At 48.7% G+C, this 25,745-nt stretch overlaps 1 protein-coding gene across 6 annotated transcripts in view; it reads right to left on the bottom strand.

The window, feature by feature from the left end:
* The window catches only part of ACACA (acetyl-CoA carboxylase alpha), a 109,328-nt gene that overhangs the window by 10,220 nt on the left and 73,363 nt on the right, over nucleotides 1–25,745 (bottom strand). For all 6 annotated transcript variants that reach the window (XM_027883801.1, XM_027883800.1, XM_027883802.1 and 3 more), the window contains 8 exons: nucleotides 25,444–25,554; nucleotides 13,910–14,053; nucleotides 13,087–13,207; nucleotides 11,369–11,465; nucleotides 9,975–10,071; nucleotides 9,163–9,298; nucleotides 4,054–4,231; nucleotides 3,813–3,925 (listed from right to left, as the gene is read on the bottom strand). In XM_027883801.1, coding sequence (XP_027739602.1) covers nucleotides 3,813–3,925; nucleotides 4,054–4,231; nucleotides 9,163–9,298; nucleotides 9,975–10,071; nucleotides 11,369–11,465; nucleotides 13,087–13,207; nucleotides 13,910–14,053; nucleotides 25,444–25,554 — 997 coding nt within the window. The remainder of the gene's footprint in view (nucleotides 1–3,812; nucleotides 3,926–4,053; nucleotides 4,232–9,162; nucleotides 9,299–9,974; nucleotides 10,072–11,368; nucleotides 11,466–13,086; nucleotides 13,208–13,909; nucleotides 14,054–25,443; nucleotides 25,555–25,745) is intronic.

Raw genomic sequence — 25,745 nt, 5'->3', positions numbered from 1 at the left:
CACCAATTTAAATGCAGCAGCACTTGCACATGGAAGCAGCTACTGAAACCAGCACTGCCTAAAAAATAAAGTTACAACCTGACTGGGTTTGTCCAAAACTCCATGAGAGACGGAATTGCAACAGCAGCATTTCTCTAAGTTTTTGCTGAAGAAAACAAGGGGGGTTTTGAGTAATTACAACAATAAGCAAACACACAGCCCCAAAATAGAATTACCAGACTTCAGAACTCCAACCCGACCTCCCAAGCTAAAGCCTGGAATGAGACAGGGCATGGGATGGAAGCTTTTGGCCACTGAGGGAACAAGGCTGTGTCAGTCACAGCACAGCCCTCACCAGGTGGGTCAGTCAGGGCCAGGTCTGGTCCTGCACCCCGAGATGTTTATTTTCAGAGGGGAACTGCTGTGCCTGAAGTGTTGAGTGTTCACTGCTTGAGTGTTCACTCATCATTTGGTAACTTAAGAACAATTCTGGATGCAGAGTGACTGGTCAGGAACTTAAATAAATTAAATAAATACAATTAAAAATGCAGGCCAGCACACAGGCAACACTTCAGAGGATCAGCCAAGGAGGATGTTCACACCATTACAACATGTATCAGGTGAGGGGATGCTGCCCTTTCCCTTCCAGATGAATACCTGGTAGGAGAAACATGGAAAGGCAATATCCAATCTTTGCTCTACCTGCAGCCATTTTGCCATTCCCTTCATTCACATTCCAGGCAGTTTTTGCACCCATTATCTGTGCCTCTGACACCCTGCCCAGAAGCTGCCTGACATCACTGCTTTCCATCCCACTCCCACATGTTTTTAGCCTCGCTGTAATAAACAAATACGATGGAATCTCTGTATTTTTAACTCTGGCCCGAGGCTCCCAGTCTGCATCATTCCCACATTTCTAGGTGATCCCTGCTCTCCTTGCACACCTACCCCATGTGGGAAGGTGCTCTGGGGCAGGATCAGGGCCATCCTCTCTCTCCCTGCCCTTTGCTCCACGCCGGTTGCAAGAGCCCAACTCTGAGTGACACTTTAATAAACCACGGGGCTAATAAACATTTCAGCAATCGTGCTGGAGAATTGATAATGAACAGATTTATGTCAAATTATTCAATATCTGCCAGCCTTCCCTGCTCTCCCCACTCCCCGACTGCCAAGCCCAACCCCGGCATCTCCCGACCGAGCCACCGCTGGAGAGCATCTCCCTTCTCCCGCTCTCCAGCAGCTCCGGGAGGGATGACAGCCACTCAGGGGTTAAAGAGAGGCAGTGAACCCCCAGCTAATGAGTAAGAATTCAGCAGGCAGTGTAAGATAAATGGAGCTTTCTCTGCTTCTGCTGGAGTCAGCATGAACCGCGGCCCTGCGGCTTGTTTGTGGCAAATGGAGTGCGCGAAATATCAAAGGGCAGTGATCCAGAAGAAGACCGACTTTGACAAATTTTAAATTGGCCAGAAAGAAAACCAGCAAAAAAAAAAAAAAAAAAAAAAAAAAAAAAAAAAAAAAAAAAAAAAAAAAAAAAAAAAAAAAAAAAAAAAAAAAAAAAAAAAAAAAAAAAAAAAAAAAAAAAAAAAAAGGAAAAAAAAAAAAAAAAGAAAAAAAATTATGCAATTCAGTGTGTCCTGCAATCTTGTCTTTCCTGCTGGAATTAGTGGCAAAACAACGGCAATGATCACCCGGTGCTGGGAGCAATTACGATCCATCTCAGGGAGATGCTTATCAGTGACTGAAGCTTTTAGAGCTCTCGGTATGTACAGTTGTAAGTGACTTGCTCTTGTGTTGCAGTCATTTTAATTAAAGTGTATGGAGTTTGCTGGGAGTAATTACCCTGTAGAGGAAGAGGAGGAAAAAACCCCTGAACAGGCTCCTGCTTCCTCACACGGCATTTGAGAGCGTTGGCAGAAAACTCTATCCCATCTTTCTCCCTGTATTTTTTTTCTGGTGATGCTGCACAGGTCCCACCGGTGGGATCCAGGACAGTGAAACAGGACAGGGATGAGGGTGATGCTCTGCTCCCCATCCCTCCACCACTTCAGGATTTACACACTCCAGCACCTGCCTTTGTCCAGATGGCTCCTGGGAATCCATCCTGGGAACGGATCCATCCAGCAGCCACGGGCTCTGTTTGGAGGCAGTGGCTTGGTTTGCTCGGCACAGGCAGTGGGTTTATGGTGAGGTGAAGGGAAACACTCCCAGCAGCAGTGCTGCTGTGCAGGGCCATTTATCTGCACTGCCCCAGCTGACTGCTCAGCACATTCCCTTGCCCAGCCACACATCTGATTGCTCCGTTCCCAGAGAGCTGCTCCCCTGTGTCAGACACGGAGCTGCTCCCAGAGGGACACTGCCCAGCCAGGGTCTAAACCACCACAACCTTCCACTAGCCCAGGTTGCTCCAAGCCCTGTCCAACCTGGCCTTGGACACTTCCAGGGATGGGGCAGCCACAGCTTCTCTGGGCCTCCCCACCCTCACAGGGAAGAATTCCTTCCTAACGTCTAATTTAAACTTATTCTGTCAGTTTGAAGCCACTGCCCCTTGTCCTGTCACTCCAGGCCCCTGCAAATAATCTCTCCCCATGTTTCTTGCAGGCTCCCTCCAGGTACTGGAAGGCCACAGTTCGGTCCCCCTCCATCAGCTGCCCACCAGCAGACACAGACAGAACACATCCATCCATGGGGTATCCGTGTCCCCTCTCACACGTCATGCACGTGAGCAAGATCAGAACTCGGATACAACTGCTGCCTTGTGCTGCTCTGCACAACTCAGCCTGCTAACCTGCCTCTTGCCCAGAAAGCAATCAGCACAGGGAGAGAAAACAGAGAGTCAAAATACCATCATTAAAAAAGAGAGAAAATATCTTGGATGCAATCAAAGCCCTTGGTAAAACTGCTTTGCAGCCAGACCTCTGATCCCAGCACCCCCTCACCCTCCACCACTATTATTCTCCTCCTGAAGTGCATCAGAAGGGTTGTTTTGTATACAAATTGTTGCCCTGCCATAAATTAAAAAAAAAAGCCAAATAATAAAACGTAACTGCAGCAATAGCCAGGATTTATCAGTCATTTGCAGAACACTTTTCCTCCTGAAGGATCCCAAAAGGCTTTATAAATTCAAACCATACCCACGTCGCACGCTTCTCCCACCGCTGAAATGTAGTCAATTTTGGAGGGAAAAGGAGGCTCTGCAAGATTACACTCTTACAGTAAGAGCTAGTAAAGAACTATTTAAAGAGCCCATTCCCCTGAGAGAGGACATATCTGATATTAAGTGCATTTTGCTGAGCACTCTGTATTTTGGGCTGCTGGGTGGGATCACTCGGAGTGGAAGGCATGGCAAGCACTGCACAGCACCCCCTGTGCACAGAGAGCAGGAGAACAGCCCTGATTCCCTAGAAACCCAGGAGCACACAGATATCGCTGCTGCAAACTGCCTCAGACACCCAGTGGCAGACCAGCAGCCCAAAATGCCCTTGACCAGATCCTTAGTTGCACAGAAGGACACCAGCGGAAGGTTTGGCCTACGAGGTTTCAGTGAGCTGAGCCAACTGCTGGGAAGGAAACTGCACTCAAGCATCTGTAGTAAGGGTCTGTTGTGAGATCCAGTCAATAAAACAGAACTAAAAAAAAGAAATCAGTACAAAAAGACACTATTTACCCATACCCTAGGTACGCTAAACACAGGAATCTCCTCACACGCAGCTGGTCTCGTCTGGTTTCTTCCCAGCTCAGACACCAGTAAATAAAAACGATCAGGAATTCGATCCAATGCCTCAGCGCCCCTTTTTGGGGTCTCCCTCCCACCACCAGCCCCCCTGGTGACGTACCGAGGCGCTCGGCCAGCCGGATGTACACGGGGTCCACTCTCCGCATCGTCTTCACCAGGTCCTTCCGCCGGAACCGGATCTCCACCGTCCCCTCCGGCTCCAGGATCCCCCCTCTGAGCAGCGATGGCAAGAGAGAAAAGAAGGGCACTTTGAGGTCATCAGACAAAGTGCCAGAGCAGGCTGGGAGGCTCCGAGGCTGCCCTGCCTCCCAGCGGGCCGTGCCGGGCGGGAGGGGCCGTACCTGCTCTCGCGGTCCGCGTACATCTCCATGTGCCGCGGGTTGATGGTGGGGTCGATGACCACCCAGGAGCCCCCCCGGAGCTCGCCCTGGGGCGGGATGTAGATGAGCACGGGCTGCCGGTACTCCCGCAGGCCGTCCACGATGTAGGCACCGAACTTGAGCACCTGGTCGTACATGTCTGGGGAGAGAGGACACGGCGCCCGAGGTCACGGCACGGCGCTGCTCCTGCCCAGCAGGTCACAGCAGGCAAAAACACCACTGTTCAGCTCTCCCCACCCCTGCTACAACTGCAGCTGCTGGGCTGAGAAAGGAGATGACAGAATCGTAGAATCACGGAATGGTTTAGTTAGAACCTCAGAGCCCAACTCGTTCCACCCCCTGCCGTGGGCAGGGACACCTTCCAATATCCCAGGTTGCTCCAAGACACATCCAGTCTGGCACTGAACACTTCCAGGGATGGTTTCCTCTCTAGGAAACCTGTGCCAGGGCCTCACGACCCTTACAGTAAAGAATTTCTTCCTAAAATCCAATCTAAATCTACCCTCCTTCAGCTTAAGGCCATTGCCCCTTGTCCTGTCACTGCAAGCCCTTGTGAAAAAAAGTCCCTCTCCAGCCTGCAGGATATTCCCACACCATTCCTGCTCCCAGACACGGGACCTCCACTCTGGAAATCCAGTCTGGTGACTTCCCATGAAACTACATGCACTCCCAGGGCTGCAGGTCCTCAGCTCACACCAGCCCCTCTATACCAGGTGCCCTGGAGATGATCCACCCCTCATTCCCAGCCAATCCAGTGAGAATTCCTGCAGTTCGGGAAGTCAGGGCCGGGAATTTCTGCACTCAACACGAGCACAGCTGCCCAATTTCAGACTCACTGCCCTACACCTCTCCCACAGCTCATGTGATCTGCATAAAAAGCACCTGACAGCAGCAGAGCTTTCCCAGATCTTCGTAAAAATGTGTGTGGGGAGGGATGGGAAGCAGAATTCTGCTCTTCTTCCATTAGAATTTGTTTAAGGCATTTTGCTCAAAATTAATAAGAACAACTCCACTGTGTAAAGACACTACATTGAAAATATCAGCCCCAAAGGTGATTTAAATAAAAGACAGAAGGGGAAGGCAAAAGAATTTCCATGAGATGATGTAGTTTCTAATGGATACAGTTTGTAATGGAAACAGGCACTCTTGAATATATATATATATTTTGTTACATATAATTATATATGGAAGTATTAAATCGAATATACAAGAAATGAAAAATAGTTATTAGGATCATCTAGTCCATCTCTTTGTTCACACAGGACTGTTCTTCCCCAGTGCTTCTGAGAGCTTCCGTTTAGGAATCCCACACAATAAATCTACTGCTTCTTTAGGGGCATTTCCACAGCCAAATAGATGAGATTTTCCTCAGTGCTCAGCCAAACTTCCCCTCCTTCCCCATTAATTCCATGTTACTACCCCCTGTCCCATACCCTGCATAATCTCTCCGCTCCTTCAGGCTCACTACAAATAGCAGGAGGCTTTTCAGTGGTTTTTTTTTCCTTAGACACTACAGGAATCCATCCCTCATCTCTCCCAGGACACTGTCCCAACCCCCTTCATCATTTTGCTTCTTTGCTTGGACCCTCCCAGTTTGCCCCAATTTTTTAAAACACCAGTGCAGAGAGCAGGAAAAATAAGGAGCTCCATTTATACATCTCCCACACCTGCTGCTGTAACAAACAGTCTGAAAAGACTGAGATTTTTATTCATCTAAAATCCTTCTATCGCTTGAGAAAACCACCATTTCTGGGGAGGAACGAGACTCCAGCCAAGGTCCCCTTGTCCTTTTACCCCCATTTCAGTGTTAAGCATTAACATGAACATAATTAAGCTTTTGACTCTTTGGGAAACACACAAATACACTCTTTTATATTATATAAATATACAGATATATATATATTCACACTAACATATATAGAGCAAGTGAGAGAGGTATATATAAAATATGTGTGGGGTGTATGTATATATATAATATCTATATATATTAGCACTGATGTGATCTCTCCATTTCCAAGGTCATTGTCCAAGTACCCAAGCAAAGGAATTTCATGTTATTTAAGAGATATCAAACTCTGACAAAGAGAAGAACAATTTATCCCCTCTAATTGGGAATAAATATAAATCCTGGCAGAGACAGTGGGGACTGAGAACCAAACAAAACTCCAACCTTTCCCTTTGTCCCGAGCAAAGAAAGAGACTCAAAAGGGGTGACAAATTTATTACTAATTATACAATTATTTTATTATGTAGTGCTAGTAATAAACCACTTGAAGTACTTTCAGCTAATTCCAGTGTTAAGAAAATAATTGCTTGATTCAAATTATTTTAACTGAATTAATTCTTTACTAGACATTTTTTACTAGTGCTACATAATAAAATAATTGTGTAATTAGCAATACATTTTTCACCCCTGCCATGGGTATATATATTTTACTCAGGTGAAGTGCAGAAAAGAGCAGCACTACGTGTTTGAACAGGGCAGAGGAGGGAGGAGGAGCAGAGAACTTGGGGGAACTCGGTGCTTTCTCAGAGCTCCAAATCTCCTTAGGCTTTACTGGGGAAGTGTTTTATTTACCAGGTGCCATCAGGTGGTCAGGTAAGTACTTCTGTGCCTACAGATCTTTCAGGATCAGCCTTTCAGAGGTGGAACTTCACAACCCTACGGTTCTGTATTCAGTTAAGTCTCAACTGTTCAATTTGCCTGCACTTTGAGTGGAAATCCACAAAATGCCTGTTTTTAAGAAATAAAAGTACAGCTGATAAGGATCATACAAATCCTGCAAAGACAGCCCAAGACCACCTGCCAGTGGTGCCCACATGTGATCTGCAGAACACACAGCCTCCCTGATTCATCCCAGAACTGCATCTGAGTGTGAAACTATAAAATATCTGCCATACTGGGACAGCTGCCTGCAGTTCTGCTGCGCTCTCCACTCTTACAAAGGAGAACAGAGCACCAGCTTTACCTGCTGCAGGTGGTGAGTGCCCTGTGGTGCCCGGTGCTCTGTGCTCCAGTGCCTTGGCAGGATGCAGACTGAATAAACTTACTGTAACTTAACATACTCACTGTGTTTAAAACTAACCCCAGACACTTCCATCACCATCCCGAGCCGAGAACACCACAAACATTTTAAGATGTTAATAAGCTCTTAATAAGCCCCTTGCAAGGTGGAGATGCTGCAGAAGTGCCCCAGCAGAGCAGTGTGGGGTCTGCAGGAGGGCAGGGAGTGCTCACAGAGCTCTGTCCTGTCCTCTGAGCATCAGTGTCCACCCCACACAGACCCCCAGATCTGCTGGAAGCTCTTATCATCACACCCCGTGTGTAAATACTGTCCCTCAGAGCAGCACACGTGCTGGGAAAGGCTGCAGGCAGCTCCGTGCATCTCCACCGTGCCGGGCAACGCGCCCTAAACCTCCCAAGCTGGAACGGATCTCATCAGCTTGGCTGGATCATCAGATGGGACCTGGAGGTGAACACCAGGCAGTGCTGGCTCAGACACACCGTGCCCCCTCCCAAACCCCCGGCACACAAAACCCCACCACCCTTCAGGGGCTCTGAGATTCAAACCGGTCTTTTCTCTCCGATTAATTATTATGATTATTATTATTATTTATTGTTATTGTTATTTACAGGCAAAAATAATAAGTCAAAGAGGAAGCCCCGAGCGTGGGTGACCCCGCAGCCCCCGCTTGAATGTCGGGGGGGGGGTGGGATTTGCATCCTCTCAGAGGGTCCCTGCCGAGCCCAGGACCCCGGTGCTAATTTCCAGTGAATTTCACGCTTCACGTCCCCCCCTGTCGCGGGTCAGCGCCGGTTCAACCCAAATAAACCCCCGCCAAATGGCTCCTCCATCTAAATATTCCAGCCAGGTTTTTTTTATTTTTTTTTATAATTTAATTTTGCATTATGCTGAAGAGCCTTCTGGTCAGAGAGAGAGCTGGTCAGGGAAACCGCCGGCACCAGCACCGCGAGCAGCCCTTATTTATGGCTTTATTTATTTATTTTACAGCGGGAATTAGACCTCCCAGGCCCACTGGGGAAGGGGGGTGTATTTTTTTCCCCTCTTTTTTTTTTTTCCTCCCCCTCCACTAATGTCAATTTTCAGCATAGCAAGAGCTGTCTCTAATCTTTTCCTACTCATTACACACAATTTTGGAGTCATTTTACCCACAGTGCAGTCGGCTCCTGGCAGTGTGTTTGTGTGCACTGAGGGGTGGCATAATTGTTTATTTTCCCTCCCTGCATAATCCCCAGCCAGCACTGAAACCAAAACTGCAAACAACTCCCCAAGGGACGCAGAGAGTGTCAGGAGACACCACCAGCAAACAAGAGGCAGGAAAAGGCAGGGAGCAAGGTGCCAACTGCAATGGCTCTGGCCTTCCCTCCTCTTCCTCCTCCTCCTCCTCCTCCCAGCTGGGGTGGAGTAAGTTGGGAGATGTCATACAAATATTAACATCCTTGTGCTGCCTTGTTCCACCTTGGGCTCCTTGTCCCAACTCCAGAGCTAAACTCAGTTTCTGAGGAACCCAGCAAAGGGCACTGGCAAAGCTAGATCTGACATTTTAAGGCAAAATAATATTTAAGGTCTAAATAAGGTCAATAAATAAATAAATAACCACACAATTTCTTGTGTGGTTGGGAAAGCAAGTCATGAAGGGAGAAAGCAGCAGCACATGGAGCAGAATCCACCCTGAAAGGTAACAGGTATTTTCCAGAGGAAATAATTTTGCCACATTTGCCACCTCCCATCTTTGCATCTGCCCAACTCAAAGGCTTGGCTTTGTGACCTTCTAATGAGACAGCAGAGCCCAACAGCCTCTGTCACCCTGTGAGCCCTCCAGAGCAGGAACTTCCAGCACATCAGTGCCCCTGGAAGTTCTCTCCTGTGCTTATGAGCTGCCACACACAGGTAAGAGGCCCTCATCTTTAACTTCTTTAAATTCCATGGCAGTGATCTCACACTCCTGGCACTCCACAAAATGGAAAGCAGCACTGCGTGGTGCCCTGAGCAGCCAAGACAAACCACCCTCCAGGACACACCAAAGAGGATCCAAAGTGTTGGTTACCTTTCATTCCACCAGAGAAACCTCTCCAGTTGGCAAAGACCATCAGGGGCAGCCCTTCCCTGTTGAAGTCCTTGATGGCCTCGGCAGTCTTGAAGGCAGAGTCAGGGAACCACACCTGACCAGCCTGCTGGATTATCTGTGGGGAAGGAAAACCCACTGTTGAGCCTTGGAACACATTCGTGTAAGAGCTGGCAGAAAAACACGGGCACAGATTCAACAGGAGCTGCGATGGGGGATAAACAACGAGGGATGTGGCACGTGGAATGGATGGGACCTGCCTGGCCATGGAAAAATTGGGACAATCCTTTTGTCACCAACATCAACAGGAGAATCCTCAATAACTTAGAACAGAGATGGTATGGAAAGCCTGACACTACAGCTGCTGTAAGGAGGGGGAGAAGAAGAAGACAAAGAAAAGGATGGCAAAAACCCCAAAGGGATGAGGCAGGGCCAGAGCTGTGAAATCAGGCAGAGGAAAAGCAAAATGTCAGAGAGGAAGCCCATGAAACCCTCTGGTGACAGTGAGTGAGCAGGGAAGTGATTTTTGCTTGTCACATCTCCTGGGCCCTTGTCCCTGCACCTCCCCTGAGTCCTAAGGGAAGCAGCAGTGCTGGGGAACGTGTCTCCTGCAGGAATGGCCAACGTGACAGTCCAGGCACCCCTCCCAGCAGCTGCCAGGCACTGCCACCTCACCAGGGAATGGCTACCCATCTGTGCCCCATTTTGGGGGGAAAATCCCACCCAAACAAGTGCTTCTTCCACAGAGACATCTGCAGAGGACAAACAAGGAACAGAGCACGTGTTCAACCCACCTTGGCCTCCGAGTCCAGGTTTGCAGGATCGGCAGGAATGCTGAGCTCCACCGTTCTTGTTTCTACGGCAACTACTCCTACAGGTATCCCTCCCAGCCTGGGAGCAAGGGAGGCAAAACAGAATTCCTGTTTCAACTCTTACTCAACTAGATAGTTTTTCCAATTTGCATCCAAATACCCAGGAGAGACAAATCAAACAGTGGGGGCAGCGTTCTGGCCTTTGGAAGAGCAGAAACTAGTGGCTGCAGGATGCCAGAGGACAGGTCACAGTTCTCAAAGACAAATTTGGGCACTAAAAATGGGCACATTCCTCACTAGAAATTATATACAATAAACCAAACCCAAATTTTGAGTGATCCATCCATGTCTCCACACCACCCTTCACCTGCCACCACCCAGATTTTGGTACTGACACCGAATCCAACCGCCCCTTCCCACAAAAGCCACGGCGCTGCTGCTGCTGCTGCTGCCTCCACATTCCCAGGACAGAGTCCCAGCAGAGCCCACACTCCCTCCTCAGCCACCCCAGGCTGGATGACACACGTACAGGCAGGGAAGAGACAGGGCCCATGTGCACTGAGGGGCTGGAAATATTCCCATTCCCTATGATTAAGAGTCTGCTGGAACCCCGTAATTGCAGAAGCCGTCTTAAATCGGTAACTTATAACTTCTGTATTAGGGCCCATGTGACCTAATAAAGAACATCTTTATCCAAGTATTACAGTTATTTATTGAACTTGAAAACAGCTCAAAACAACTTCTGTTTTCCATAATACTTCATATAAATTTTATCAGGCCAGCACATGAAGATGCTACATCTTGTTTTATAGTGTGTCCCTGGACAAGTTGCCATAGAATAATAAAAGACAATTTACAGCCAACAGCACACATATTCCAAACATACATACAAGAGATGAGTTTTGGCAGCACTTACAGTAAAAATCCCAGAAGAATACATTCATATTTGTTTTTTTTTCAAAGTGCCACTGCTTTTGAAAGGAGTCTGTTTCATTTGTGTTATATATCCCTGCTGTGTGAGAGTCCAAAGCCACTTGGAATTTGTCAGAAGGAAGGAACTGCAAGCAAAGCTGAGCGTGGGCCTGGACAGAGCAGCTTCTGGCTTTGCCAAATCATTGATTTCCACCCCCTGGCACAGGGGCCTAAAAGCCTTTAAATCACAGAATTATGGAATCATGTAATGGTTTGGGTTGGAAGGGACCTTAAAGATCATCTCATTCCAATCCCCACTGTGGGCAGGGACATCTTCCACTAGACAGACATAGGCACACATATATAGAAAAATAAATAATCAGAGGATGTTGTGCTCTACATAAATGCAAAGCACAACCAAAACCTGATTTCCACAGTTGTCTGAAACACCCCTCAGAACTCACCTTGCTCTCCCCACCACGACTGTCTGTGCCCAGGGCTGCATGATCTCCATGAACGAACCGTTGTCGAAGAACCCACTCAGCCACTGCCCTTTCTGATCTAAAGGGAAAGGAAAACAGGGAAATCTCAGAGGAGGACGGAGGGAGGGAGGAAAGAAAAGAGAGTATCAAAGCAGCAACTGAAAACCTGCTTGAAAATTCCACCTGGGGAACGTGGCACTGTCTCCTTATTTATTTATTTTTAAATAGATGACAGTACAAGGGAACATTAGACAGTGGAGCATTTGTCTGCCTTCAGCCATCATGTCTTATTTCATTTCCTAGTCTGCATAAAGACAGCAATTTATCAGCAAAAGCATCATTTATTGTTAAACGATGGGGTTCGGGGAGCAGAGGGACTTCCCCTGCTTTTAAATAAATAACTCTGGTTTTGTCAAGACTACAAACATTTGTCAAAAGGCAGTAAAGTCATTAAAGATGTTTTTCAAAACACCTATTTCTATTTTAAAACTTCTCTCACGTTTTCTCTCCTGATTCTGCCTGATCTTTCCTTTAAAGATGGAATGTTGCAGAGACCCGGGAACTAAATATGAAAATTCTGATGATGTTTTAGAACTCAGACACAATTACAGAAAACACATCGCTCTGGAGGCAGCTGCTTTGCACTGGGGCTTTGGGAAGCTCTGCAAAAAAAAAAAAAAAAGCCACAAAAAAGTCCCCCAAAAAACCCCAAATGCCTCCCAGCTTCACCCCTTGGCACACAGCTCCCCAGGAACTTTTTAATCTGAACAAGCACCTCTGCTTCTGCAAACCCAAGTCCAAAACCAATTAAAAAGTGGAGATCCAAGCACGGTAACCTCTGCTGACTTAAACAGGATGGAGAGTGTTTTATCAAGACCAAACTTGTAATTACTGTGTTCTACATTCCTTGCCTCTGTGGCCCCACTGTAAAATGTGACCATCCATTTCAAAATTATCTCTTTATCGCGGGCCCAAAGCTGATCGTTTAGATTCTGGCCTCGTGTCGGGCGTCAGTTTGAAGAATATCACGGCAATATCTCCTCTAATAAATGGCTTTAACTTTTCACCTAGGAGATATCTGCTTTAACTTATCACAGGGAATCATCTGCTTTCCCTAACGCTTCCACTAAATTAAAATCTGAAGTCACTCGATTTGGGAGCCGGCGTTAGCGGCGCCCCAGACAGCTGGATGAATTACTTGAGAGATGATGAAAAAATATTATCCAAAACCAGAAAACTTAGTTTATCACAAATCTCATTTTAGCCCCCCAAACTCATTAATAACAGCAGGAGGAATGGTCACCCAGTTTGCAGCTTGCACCTACACAGGCTGCACAGCCCCAGCGGGGGTTCCGTGGTTGGCAGTGGTGCCAACGCAATAATTCCCCAAGATCTGCAGGAATACTGTGATTCCTTCACCCTTTGTGTATGGATTTTCCTCTAAATCATTAAAAAAAAAAAAAATCTATAAAAGTAACTATTCTAAGTAATTATAAAACTAATAATTGTAGGTGTCCTTGAGCACTCAGAACTTACATCCTAATTTTGGATATAATATACCAATATTTATAAATTATATTCAAATTGTTTGAAACTAATTATGTCATAAACTCTGAAATATATCTGGATTGCAGACATTGCCAGCAAGTACTGAAGGAAGGTGTGTTGCTGCACGTCCTGGCCAGCACAGAGGGACGTACTTGGATTGGGGCGCCCAGCCAGCATCCAGCGAGGGTCATAGGGAGTCTTGGTGGGCACAAAATCAATGGTCCTGTCTATTGGATCCTTGGATTTGAGGATAGGCACAGGGCTGTGGATATTCTAAAAGGGAAAAAGAAAGATACTGAAGGAAGTGATTGTCCCAAAGCAAACCCCAGCTCCAAGGGACGGGGTCAGATTTCTCTTTCCCTCTCTCCACACCCCTGTCTGGTGGGATCCCAGAGCCTTGCCAAAGCCTGAGGAGACTTCCAAGGTGCTCCATCCCCTCTCAAACCCCCCTTTGGCCTCCTCTGGCACACACTGTGCTTCATTTGCTCTTGAACTTCTGGCATATCCAGACAAGTGAGGGGCTGCAATTTAATCTCTGGAAGGTGACCAGGGCTCCTGCCTCATTCCATGCCCTCTTCCCTGCAGGAAGGTCACCTGTGTGTGCTTGTTGCTCCCTTCCTGGCTGCAGAGCAGCTCACACACATACATCAACTCTGCAAATTGCTGCCTCAGAGGGGATTTTCTGAGTCATTTCAGCCAGAGACAACCCACTGCTGGGAGAGAGTCCTGTGGGCAGCAGCCAGGAGGCTGATGTGAAGGTACCCCAGGCACTTCCAGGCTGCCCCATATTCCTGCAGCATTTTGAGACAAAAACTACATTATTTACTTGATTCCATAATGCCCAACAGCCTCAACCACCAGCCTAAACCACTTTGTTGGGCACCATAAAACAGAGAAAAAACCCCAGACAGAGAGAGCACCCAGACCTTGTAAACAGGTAGTGGCACCTTGGACCTCTGCAGGGCCAGGAATTACCTTTGGCATGTAGGAAAGCCACTGCAGGATGGTGTAGACTCCTTCAAAGTCATCACAGACCGTGTCGTGGGTCACCCCGTTGTTGTGCATGATCTGGATCCCACCCAGCTGGTTGTTGGAGGTGTAAACTTCCCGTCCAAGCACCTTGTGGAAGGAAAATGGGAAAACCATCAGGGATGGGACTGTGATGAGGAGGTGTTGGCTGAGGAGAGACACACAAAACCATCCCTGCAGCACCTCAGGATCACTTGGGCACAAAAAGGAGGGAGGAAACTACTCCCAACACACCTTCCCAAACCCTGTGTGCAAGTAAGAGCTTATGGACACTGATCCCTATTGATCAGAATGGACAGTGATCCCTAGGAAACAGAGGGAAGGGTTACATTGGGTACTGGGAAGGAATTCTTCCCTGGGAGGGTGGGCAGGCCCTGGCACAGGTTGCCCAGAGAAGCTGTGGCTGCCCCTGAATCCCTGGAAGTGTCCAAGGCCAGGTTGGAGCAACCTGGTCTGGTGGAAGGTGGACCTGCCCAGGGCAGGGGGGTTTGAAATCACATCTTTAGGATTCCACCCGACCCAAACCGTACTGGGATTCTACGATCCCCAAGGGGAATGATACAGGTGGGGACACTGAGGCAGGGGTCAGTTTTACCCCTTGCCCTTCCCCAGGCAGCAACAGAGCCCATACACGTCTGAGACCAGCTCAGCTCCAGCTCCAAACTGCTCCAAGACAACTGGAAGGGTGTTTTTTTTGTGGAAAAACCCCAGACTGGCACAGCAAAGACAAAGCCCCAGCAGCTCCTCCGAGAGGCTGTGGCTTCTCATTCTCTCACTCAGCTCCATCTCCAATCTGAGCTCTTTTCTCATTCTCCTGCTGTCTCTTCCCATTTGCCCTCTCCCTGACTGATACACTGATCTCTCGGTCACTCGGCTTTCTGCTCCACTGACTCCATATTACTAATAACACCTCTGCCACGGCCAGTTTACCTCATGAAGGCAGGAGCACATCATTACAAAATAAACTCATAACTTTGACATTCTGGCAAATACACGCCGTTTGTTATTTTTATGGGTTTGAGTCTTTCTAACAGACAGAGGACATTACACACCTGCTTCATTTGGATCTTAAAAAACCCCTCGAACACACACACACACACACACACACACAAACAGCCTGGCCTCCCCCACCAAACACCCAGCACTGCTCATTTTGGAGAGAGAAGAGCAGGCAGATGCCACTCAACGTTTATGTACAGAATAAACAGAGGCACAAAAGTTGCACAACTAGTCCCAAAAATACAGAATAAAAGGTAAGCACAGTGGTTTAGCTCAGGGAGGCTCCTGGGTCTCCCTTCTGAGCTCAAACACCTTCATCTTCCTCTAACAAAATCAGTGCCATGCAAAGCCAGGGTAGAAAAGACAGCAGCATAGATTTAGGTTCAAGGATAAGAAAAGCCCAAGCCTCCAGATGCCAGGCACAAGCCTAGCTAACTGCTTTCCACAGAGGAAAATAAAAATAAAGAGGGTTTAAACTCCCCCTCTCTGAACTAATGCAAACGTATGTACATGCAAAATGGGCCTCTGCTACTGCTTATCTGGAGACACTGCAGACAGCTCAGGTTTAGCACTGCTGACAGGCAATGAAACAGCCTAATATACCGCCTGCTCTGGCCCTTAAATCCCTTTTTGGAGATCAAGATAAATATGCAGCTCCTTCTCCCGAGTGCTGCAGCCATTCCAGAGGAGTGCAGGGCTGTGCACGTGAAATCCCCCTGCACGCCCAGCCAGGGCTGGATTTACCCATCAGGGCTGGCAGCAGGGACAGCAGGGCCCCAGCTCCAGGTGAAGGTGGTGCTGAGGAGTGTCTGGGACATGGATGTGCACAGGTGAGCCCTGGGCAGGTGCTCAGAAAGAGAAGGGAAAGAGGGGCACAGGGGAGCTCCAAATCAGCCCCCACCTCAGCACAGCCCAAAGGCAGAACGAGCTGCTCCATCCCCAGGGCAGGCACTGGGCACTCAGGGGGGTCAAGAGGATCATAGAATCCCAGAATGGTCTGGGTGGGAAGGGACCTTAAAGCTCATCTCGTTCCAACTCCCTGGTCATGGGCAGGAACTATCCCAGGTTGCTCCAAGCCCCGTCCAACCTGCCCTCGGACACTTCCAGGGATCCAGGGGCAGCCACAGCTTCTCTGGACAACCTGTGCCAGGGCCTGCCCACCCTCCCAGGGAAGAATTCCTTCCTAACATCCCACCTAACCCTGCCCTCTGGCAGTGGGAAGCCATTCCCCCTTGTCCTGGCACTCCAGGCACTTGCAGAAAGCCAGCCCAGAGACAGCCAGACCGGCCCTGGGAAACCGAGCGCGATCGCTCATCCCTTGGCTCTGCAACCCCCCTCCAACCTCACAGGGCTCCACCTCTAAAGGCTGACGACTAATTCAATCTCCAATTAACAACCTTAAAGGGCGCAATGCATATTGCTGTGCAAATGTTTCCACAAGAAAGCATCCAAGGGTACAAGGGAACCTGCTGGAGACGTCCTGAGCTGAGGCTCTTGAAGACAGAACTTCCAAGAGCAGGAAAGGAGCCTTTCCAGCCTCCAAAATATGGTCCTCAAGGGGTTTATAGGCATGTCTTGTGAACATGAGTCATTTTCTAGCACTCCAACCCATCCTGACCAGCTGCTTTCTCCTTTGAGAACCTGAGCTGCCGGTGAGTTGGGACATTCCCTGCAAAGCTGGGCTGGGTTGGCTCATCTGTTTCATCCAAGATGAAGGATCTAAAAAAATGACAGCAGAGGGGCTTGAATGGGAATCATTATGCAACATAAGTGCTGTTATTATTCCGAGCATATCATGTGTTTATATCAAATATAAGTGCCAGATTTTTAGCCGAATAATTTCAATAATTGCAATTCCCATCCCACAATTTATATCATCTGCCAGAAACCCGAAGCAGAAGAGGCACACGCACGTCCTATAAATAGCCTATTTTTCATAAACAGGCAGAAATGATGGGAATGAATGTCTCATCAGAAAAAAAAAAAAAAAAAAAAAAACCACGTAGGAACACAATGTAGGGACTTCAAACCTGACTGCTATTACGTGCAGCCAAGCCTCGCCAGATCTCAGCACTCGGCTCTTCCCCCACACGGATCACGGCGCTGGAGGGAAGAGGAGAGCCAGGCTGAGCTGGGATGCTCCAGCACAGCCCCCTTCCCCAGCCCAGCCCCTCTGCAAGGCAGTGGGAGCACACACAGCTCCTCTCTGCCTGGAGACACACGGCCCTTCCCGCATCCCTAATCCAGGAATCCGTGCAGTCCCTGCACCTCTAATTTACGAGCGTTCGGTGGGGGACCCTTCTGACTGGGGAACAGATTGGCTCAGTCTAATGCTTGGAGATTATTAAAGTCAGAGCTATACTCCACTATCAAGTCTACAGATCTTTTATTTAGAAGATATGGTGCTCTAAATGCACAAAGAGCTCCCTGTCACCTTCACATTAAAGCCCCTAGTGCCTGGTAAATGGAATTATATAGCTGTCATCTCCTTTCCCCAAAGTTTTAAGAGTACAATGGGCTCATTTTTTCCCACTCCATCCCGGCTTCAGAACTAAGAGACCTACTTTGTATTGATTTAGAGTCTCGGAAATAAATAAACCTGCTTCACCAATGTGATTCACAAGAAATTCATGATACACTATTGCATGATATATTTCCAGCTGTGGCTCCGGCTCTTTTTTCCTTTTGGTGAGTGATGGGGGAGGTGGGAGGTGGGGGGAGCTGACAGCCTGATGGTTATTGGGGATGGCTCCTGACTGCAAATCCAGAGGCAGGTCCTGCTGGTGGAGTCTTTCCCTGCTTTAATTTGGTGAGATCAGAGGGGGGAAGGGCAAAAAGCAATTGCACTTCACCTCGGAGGGAGCAGGGGAGGAGACATCCAGGTGGACGTGGAATTGCAGCTTCTTCCTGCTGCCTGGAGATGCCAAGGCTCCTCACAGATACAGAGGCAGCAGGGCTCACAGACAGGAGAAACCCTCTCTGTTTGCAGCTGGCAGCACCACACATCAGTGGTAGGGAGGTTTGTCCACCTCGTGCTAATTGATGAGGATTTTGGAAAAAAATTTCTGAATCACAACAGAAAATCCAGTTTTGCAATCTTGGGATCTGAACTAGTGTAAGACAGGCTCCAGATGGTTGCTTCTGACCTCTGAAATATGTGTTGCAGATATTAGAAATAAAAATTAATTTGGGAAGAAAAGTCAGTTGGGAAATAAAAAAAAAAAACCAAACAACTTTTCACCGGACCCAGAAAATTCCAAATGGGAAATTCACCCAAACTGATACTTTTTCTAACTGAAGAGTTCCAGTTTCAGTGAACTGGCATTTTCAAATGAAAAATGCCTTGTCAAACCCCTCCTGCCCCGCTCTCCTCTCCTGGCGTAGGGAGACGGCGTGTTTTGCTCAAGGTCACTCCATCAGTCAGTGGTAAATCAAAAGGACTCAATATGCTTTGCAAACTAAAATTACAGCCCCTATTCTACATGGTGCAAACACCCATAAATCCCACCTGTCTCAGTCAGGGGTTCCCTAATCTAGACATGAACCCCATAAACAATATGAATGGGTGTCTCCAACTTGAGAGATCTTGGTCATTCCCTTGGTCACCTTCTGGACCCCAACTGAACCCTGTTCTTCAGAGACCCCCAGGGGACAGGTTGCAGTGCAGGGACCTCTCTCACCAGGACAGTGAAACTCTGTTCACTTTTCAGTGTGGGTTTAGGCTTAACTGTGAGAAATGTGACAATTCTCCAGAGCTGCTCCCACAGTTCCCATCATACGTCCAGAATTCCAGGTAATTTCCCCACATCCCCTGCAGAAAAAACTCCCAGGCAGGGTACCCCAATATCCCCCTGGTGACATCCCAAGAGGGGTGGTCAGGAGCAGTTATTCTGGGGTATGTTTGAAAAGTTCAGCTCCAATGGAACACTGGGGAACAGTAATAACATACCCTGCAGGATCACCGGGATCTGGGATACAGTCTTGGTTGCAGTAAATATATATATATACAGGGTTTAGAATACACCAGAGTTTCCCTGGAAAGATTTGGACAGGCAGAATGGGGGCCAGGATGCTCAGCTCCTCCCTAGCAGGAATAAATGCACACACAGCCCCCCCTCCACACAGATAAACTGATCAAGATCCGTACTAAAAACGATAGAAGGAGGGAGAATAAAAAAAGTCAACAGAAATCTATTAGACTTTCTTCCCTAAGCAAACACCAAGGGACTGATAATGCCATGCCTGGAACGTAAATTGTCTCTAATGGGAACAATACACAAATATCACCACTTAAAGAAAGGCAATTAAAAAAGAGAAGGCAGAAATGGAGGGTGGTGGGTGGTTGTTTGTCTCAAGTCCAGGCATCCACCCCCTGCTCACATCCATCCTGCTCCCATCCATTGCTCCCCACAGAGCAAGGACCTTTGTGTCACCAGGAGTGTCCCCAGCCAGACTCCCCAGCACCTGAAGCCTCTCACTGGCAGGAAAAGAAATGAATTCTGCTCTCCTCCTACTGCCAAATATTGCTGAGCTGAGGCTGATCCAGCCTGGGAGAACGGGGGTTTTGGCTGAGAGCATTGGGATTGTTCAGCCTGGAGAAGAGAAGCTTCAGGGTGACCTAATTGTGGCCTTCCAATGCCTGAAGGAGCTGAGAAGAAAGATGGAGAGAGACTATTTACAAAGGCATGGAGTGCCAGGACAAGGGGGAAATGGCTCCTCACTGACAGAGGGCAGGATTAGATGGGATATTGGGAAGGAATTCTTCCCTGGGAGGGTGGGCAGGCCCTGGCACAGGTTGCCCAGAGAAGCTGTGGTTGCCCCATCCCTGGAAGTGTCCAAGGCCAGGTTGGTGCAAGCTGGGCTAGTGGAAGGTGTCCCTGCCCATGGCAGGGGGTGGAACAAGATGAGATGATATTTAAGGTCACTTCCAACCCAAACCATTCTATGATTCCATGGCCTTACAATATCCCTGCTCTGGACCTTCACCAGGAACACCCCCTGGAGAAACCACTCCTAAAACCACCCTTGTTCTCACCACATCATCTGCCACAACCACCCAAGGCAGAGCAGAGGGGCCCCTCCTGCCTCTCCCTCACCCAGAGACAAGAGTGGGATAACCCTGGGGAGCTCCAGGAGAACAGACCGAGGGGTGAGGTTGCTGAGTGCCAGTTTGTGGGTGTTATTTCCTACCCCTCTTTGATCAGGGTTCTCCTGCACCCATAAGTATCTCCCTAATAGTCCTGCTGTGCCACAACAGAAAGATTCATATCATGCATTAATAATTATAATGCTTTTTTGAATGACAGGGCTGGAACTTGCTGTTCTAACTCACATGACTGCTCTCACATGATTGCTTTGATCTAATCCCAAGACTGGAGTCATCTTGAGCAGATACTGAACTATCCCTGCCTTGAATCTCAGGGAAAAAAAAAAGAGAGCTTTCCACAGTGCAAACCCCCAACAGCATCAGTCTCACAGGGCTTTTATTTGTTTTTGCAGATTGTGAAATTGAAGGGTAAATATTACTGCTGGCAACCCCTCACACAGCCTGCCTGAGCCTCCAGCTCCTCACCAAGCTCCCCTGTGAGCCTCAGACCTGCCCAGACACCTCTCACCAGGCAGCCTGTTCCTCCCAAGCCCTGATCTGTTATCTCACCGTTACTGAAGTCCCAGAGCACTCAAGTTCTGCAGCTTCTCTGAGCCACCACCTGCAACCACCAGGTCGGTGCCAGCCTGGTTTGTGTCAGTGGGTGACAGTGAAGAGCCACCAGTGAACGAGACTGCCTGAAGTGCCCCAAAATAAACCTGTCTCACCAAGCAGTTACAGCTGGGTATCACCAGCCCCTGATCCCCTGCTCCTCCTCCTGCCAGGGGATGCTCCCACAGTTCACCTGCAATCCCACTCCACATCCACACTGGTGAAACCAGAGAAGCTGTGGCTGCCCCATCCCTGCAAGTGTCCAAGGCCAGGCTGGATGGGGCTTGGAGCAACCTGGGATAGTGGAAGGTGTCCCTGCCCACCACTGGAGGTGGAAAGAGATGAGTTTTAAGGTCCTTTCCAACCCAAACCATTCCGTGGGATTTTATGACTCTGTGATAAATCTTCCCAAACCAGCTGATCCCAGCTCTGCTTCGAGAGTCAGGACTGAATTTAAAATACAAAGATATTCTCCTCTGGCCTTGTGCAAAGGGGTTTTGGGGTTTTAAATGCAGATTGTCAAAACCACCTTGCAGCAATTACGGTCCTGTTGTATCAACAAGTCCTCGGGGACGGTCCATGCTCAGGTGATTGACACCTGCTCTGTGCTGTGCTGACATGGGATGGCCCCCATCGTGTTCATGTCTCACCAGGCACCAGCAGGGTCTGCAGCCGTGAAAGGTGGGCTCAGGAAAGGTCACTGGACAAGTGCTGGGACCAGGCTGAGGAGATTCTTACACATCTACATATTAGCAGGTCACTGAGTTTGCACTGATCAGTTCATCTCACGGACACCCTTCTGCCCTTCGGAAATGTTTTCTCCCCCTAAAAATGACCCCACAATCCACAGTGCCAGAAACACCGCGTTGCTGATTTGGAAAACTGGTTCCTGAGCTATTCCAGGTCCAGAACAGGTTATACAAGCAGACACATCGTTAAATTAAGATCGTTCTGAAGGCAAAAACTTCCACAGGAAGAAATCCTGAGGATGGGGTTACCCAAAGCACACCACTGCTGGCAGGTACCTTCCAACTGATGAGCTCAAAACGCATTGCAAACATAACTGAACTGAGGTTTCAAGACCAAGCAGGGAACTTTTATGTCTTTTTGACCCATCTCAGTCAAAAATGCTTGAGACTCCAAGCTGAGCATCTACACAACAAACTACTGTGTACCCAGCTTAGAGCAGTTCCTGAAAATCTCTGCTAAACCTGGCTGCCCTTAGGAAAAGCCTGGAACACACATCTGCAGGGAAAACGTGACTGAAAGCCACTATTTGTTTCCATTAACACAACAGCTCAAATATGGGATTTCTTTTAAACACAAAAGACAAGGAGGAGCAAACTGATTAAAAAATAGGTCAGCAAGAGAACTCGGGAACATCCTTGGGAGGACTGAGATGGAATGCAGCCCTGGAAGGATGAACCACACAAGCCATGCAGGAATGGGGAGTGCTGGGCTCTTTGCTCTTACTTCCACCGAAAAGGAAACCCATGGAAATGAAGGTGTTTGTGCAGGGCCCAGCACGTCACCTATGGAATCACCCCGTGCTCAGGTTATGACGAGGGAAGGGAGTTGAGGGAGGAGGAGGAAGGTTTGGGGGTGGAAAAAGAGGGAGGCAGGGGAAGTTAAAAAAAAAAAAAGAAAATCTCTGCCTCAGCAAAAGTTTTCATTAAAATTTTAGACAAATGATCTCTGTGTCCTTCTCCCATGCTGCCTGGGGCTCCATGCTATTTCTATGCAAATAACAACCTCGTGGTTTATATCTTATTATTTCCACCGGAGCTGCGGCGACATGACCCGAGACGTGTGTGAGGTAGACAGCGACAGGGAGAGAGAGGGAGAGAAAGAGAGGGAAGGGAGGGAGGGAGATGGAGTGGCTGCTCGCTGAAGTGTGAAAAAATATTGTCAGGAGTGAGCAGCAAGAACAAAAAAAAAATAAAAAAAAAAATAAAAAAAAAATTGCAGGGATAACGTGTTTATTTCAGCCCCTCTCCCCATGTGAACCGGCATCTTTTAAAATTCATTGGGCATCAGGCGATCATGCACAATCCATCTGCTTTCACTTCATCATTTGCATTTCATGCCTCCTGGCTTTTGATGTGCTGATACTTTGATGCAGTCAGGAGACGCGCATTATCATTATTTCAATTTTCAGGGGGGTCAGCGGGCTCGGCACAGGCGCGTAACACGCTCACCGAGAGGAATGAAATGTCATTTCCACCTCTCCACCCCCTGCTGAAACGCAACGGGGAGACAAAAGGGGTTCAGCTCCGGCACAGCCCCCCGTGCAGGGCACTGTCCCCACCACACCTGTCCCCAGGTCCTCGCAAACAAAGACAGCTCCATCAGAGCAGGGGGAAACCCTGCCCGGCTCTCTGCAGCTTCCTGTCACCCCTGGAGAATCCTCAGACCTGCCTGCCATCAGGTGTCTCCCTGGGATGTCCCTCTCTCCACTCACAGAGCAGTGACACCAGTGCAGGAACAGCCAGCACGTGAATCCACCCCCAGAACCAAACAGCAGCCCCAGCTCAAAATGACACTGCCCTGGAGCCCATCAGCTAAGTCTGAGGTCACCCCCTGGCTTTGGCTGCTGGACCTTTCCCTCTACACCTAAACCCTCAGGCTGGTTCAACATAACGATGATGAACAAGACCAGCAACGGCTCTGCTGGTGTAGAGTGTTCGTCACTGTCCTCCCTCTGCTCCCCTTGTACCTTAGAAAGAACCCAGCACTTCAGAGGGAAAAGAAATTAAACAACTCCCCAGAAAACCCTGCCTGCTCCCTGAAAGCCCAGTTGTCTCCATTTTTGTGCTGCACATTCTCCTCTGGCAGAGAGGAGACATTTTGAAGATGTGTGTGCAGCCACAAGACTCCAAGCAAGCCTTGTCCAGCATCCTCTAGGAAGACAGCATTTAAACATCAGCAGTGGAAAAACTGTCCCAAATCTCTAATTGGGAAGAGCTAAAGGTGGCAGTTTCCATTTATTTATCTTTGTCTCAGCCATGATCTCTCCTCAGGAAGATCACAGGAACCAGCAGACACATCATACACACCCAGGAGTGAGTGGGGATTCCCAGGCTCCCACTACTCGAGGTTAGGTAAATATTGTTGGGTCTTGCTGGCAAAGCTGGATAGGATGCAATAGGTTCCTCCTACACCTTCAGGAAGGTAGAGTTTCAGAGCTGACACAAACAAATACATCTGTCCAAGAGAGCAGGGAGGAGGGAAGAGGACACAAGGGATTATTCAGCCCATTGAAACTCCTGGGATGGGATAAATCACCCCCAGAAAGCACCTCCTCCTGACTATGCTCACATTATGTCAGGTGCTCAACTTAGTCTATATCCTTAATTTTTAAGTGCCTAAAATTTAGTGAGATTCATCCAGTTTTCTATGAAAACAAGCCCTGACTCCACGGGTAGGGAGTGCAGTTAAACCTGGAGAGAGGAGGAGAGACTGAACAGCCTGGCCCTGCCATCTGGGAAACTCTGCAGGGCCCCGAGCCCCAGCAAGTGACAGCTGGAACCAGGCAACTTACTGCACTTCAGCAAGCACTAAACTGACTCAATTCCCTTTTAAATGCTGGATCTTCAAATGCCTCTTTTCCCCCCATTGATGCAGGTGTGTGTGATGTGTGTAAGAGATCTAACTGAGGGTGCTGCAGCCTGGAGTTGATAGGATCAATGCTTCATTTTCTGCAGAGCCCCCTTTATTCAGGGGAATAATTCAATGAGAGCCTATTTTCCTTTTATCTCCCATTGTCAGGCAGGCACTCCTGGAAACACGGCTTGCCATGGAGCACAACCACCCCAGGTGCTGAGAGTGCCTGAGAACAAAGCTGCTCCATGGGGAAAGGGCACTCACACCACACAGCCCCAACTCCAGGGAAACAAAGCCCGCAGGGAGAGGGATGGGAGCAGAGCGGGCTGGGAGCTGTGTCTGCACCAGACAAGGAGCTGGGGGCTGTGGGATTAATGGGCTTGGGGCAGCAAGGGAGAAAATCCACCTCTGGAGTGGGAAAAAAAAAAAAAAGAGCCATTTTAGCAGTGAACCTGTTAAGTTTTCTTTATAACAGCCCCAGTTATTCCTCCTGCCCCCAAGATTTCCAGCAGGAAAATCACCATCCACACACCGCTCAGGCTTCAGTGCTCCCCAGAATTAGCACAGTGCTGTGGATGGCTGCAAGTTCAGGTGATTCTGGCCCACATATTTTGAAACATGGACTTCCAGACACTGGGAACAGCCCTGCTGCCTCTCTCACAGCACTCAGTGGGAAAGAGATGCTGCTGCCCAGGCTCTGGGCTCCTCCACTCCTGTCATTTAACCCGTGCATACGACCTCTGTTAAAAGCTGCCTCTCCTCCTTCCCCTTCCCCTGGCTCCTGCTCAAGCCCTTAAACGTGCATTTCTGCCCAGGTCCCTGCCAATCTCCAGCCAGGATGCCTGGAATGGTGCCTCTGGCTGGCAATGCCATGTTCTTGTCACGGGAAACAGGTACATGGGAGGAGGATTCGATTTTTGCAGAGAGCAAAGGGAAAAGACTGCAAAGGCAGGGAAGTTTCCCAGCCCCGAGCCCGTTCTCCTTGATCAGGAAGAGCCTGAGAAGGGAGAAGCAGAAGGGCCCAAGGCAATCCAGGGTGGTGGCAGCTCCTCGAGGCTCCAGCAGAACTTACTGAAACTCAGAGTTATTGCCCAGAGAAGCTGTGGCTGCCCCGTCCCTGGAAGTGTCCAAAGCCAGGCTGGACAGGGCTTGGTCTGAGGACTGAAATGCAAAGACTTACTTTGTTGAGGGCTCCACAGCCAGTCAGGATGATGTGAGAGTTCTCCACCTGGATGGTCCTCTGGCCCAGCCGAACGATGTAAGCCCCGATCCCGATCGCCCGACACGTAACCTTGAAGAAAAAAAAAATACAGGAAAACTGCAGTGCCACTGACTTGTGTGTGTCCACACAGCCCCAGCCTATCGACTCCTCCATCGACATGAAACCAGGTGTGTCTGTGTGACAAGGCCATAAAATCTGCTCTCGCTGCAGGACTCCAGAATCTGTTCCGTTCTAACACACAGGATCTGAACGTACCATGT

Source organism: Empidonax traillii, unplaced genomic scaffold, assembly GCF_003031625.1.
Source record: "Empidonax traillii isolate 1590-97213 ecotype Southwest subspecies unplaced genomic scaffold, ASM303162v1 scaffold135:size1941959, whole genome shotgun sequence".
Classification (NCBI taxonomy): domain Eukaryota; kingdom Metazoa; phylum Chordata; class Aves; order Passeriformes; family Tyrannidae; genus Empidonax; species Empidonax traillii.
Note: the sequence above shows the minus strand (reverse complement) of the source record. Positions and strands in the feature narration are given on the sequence as shown.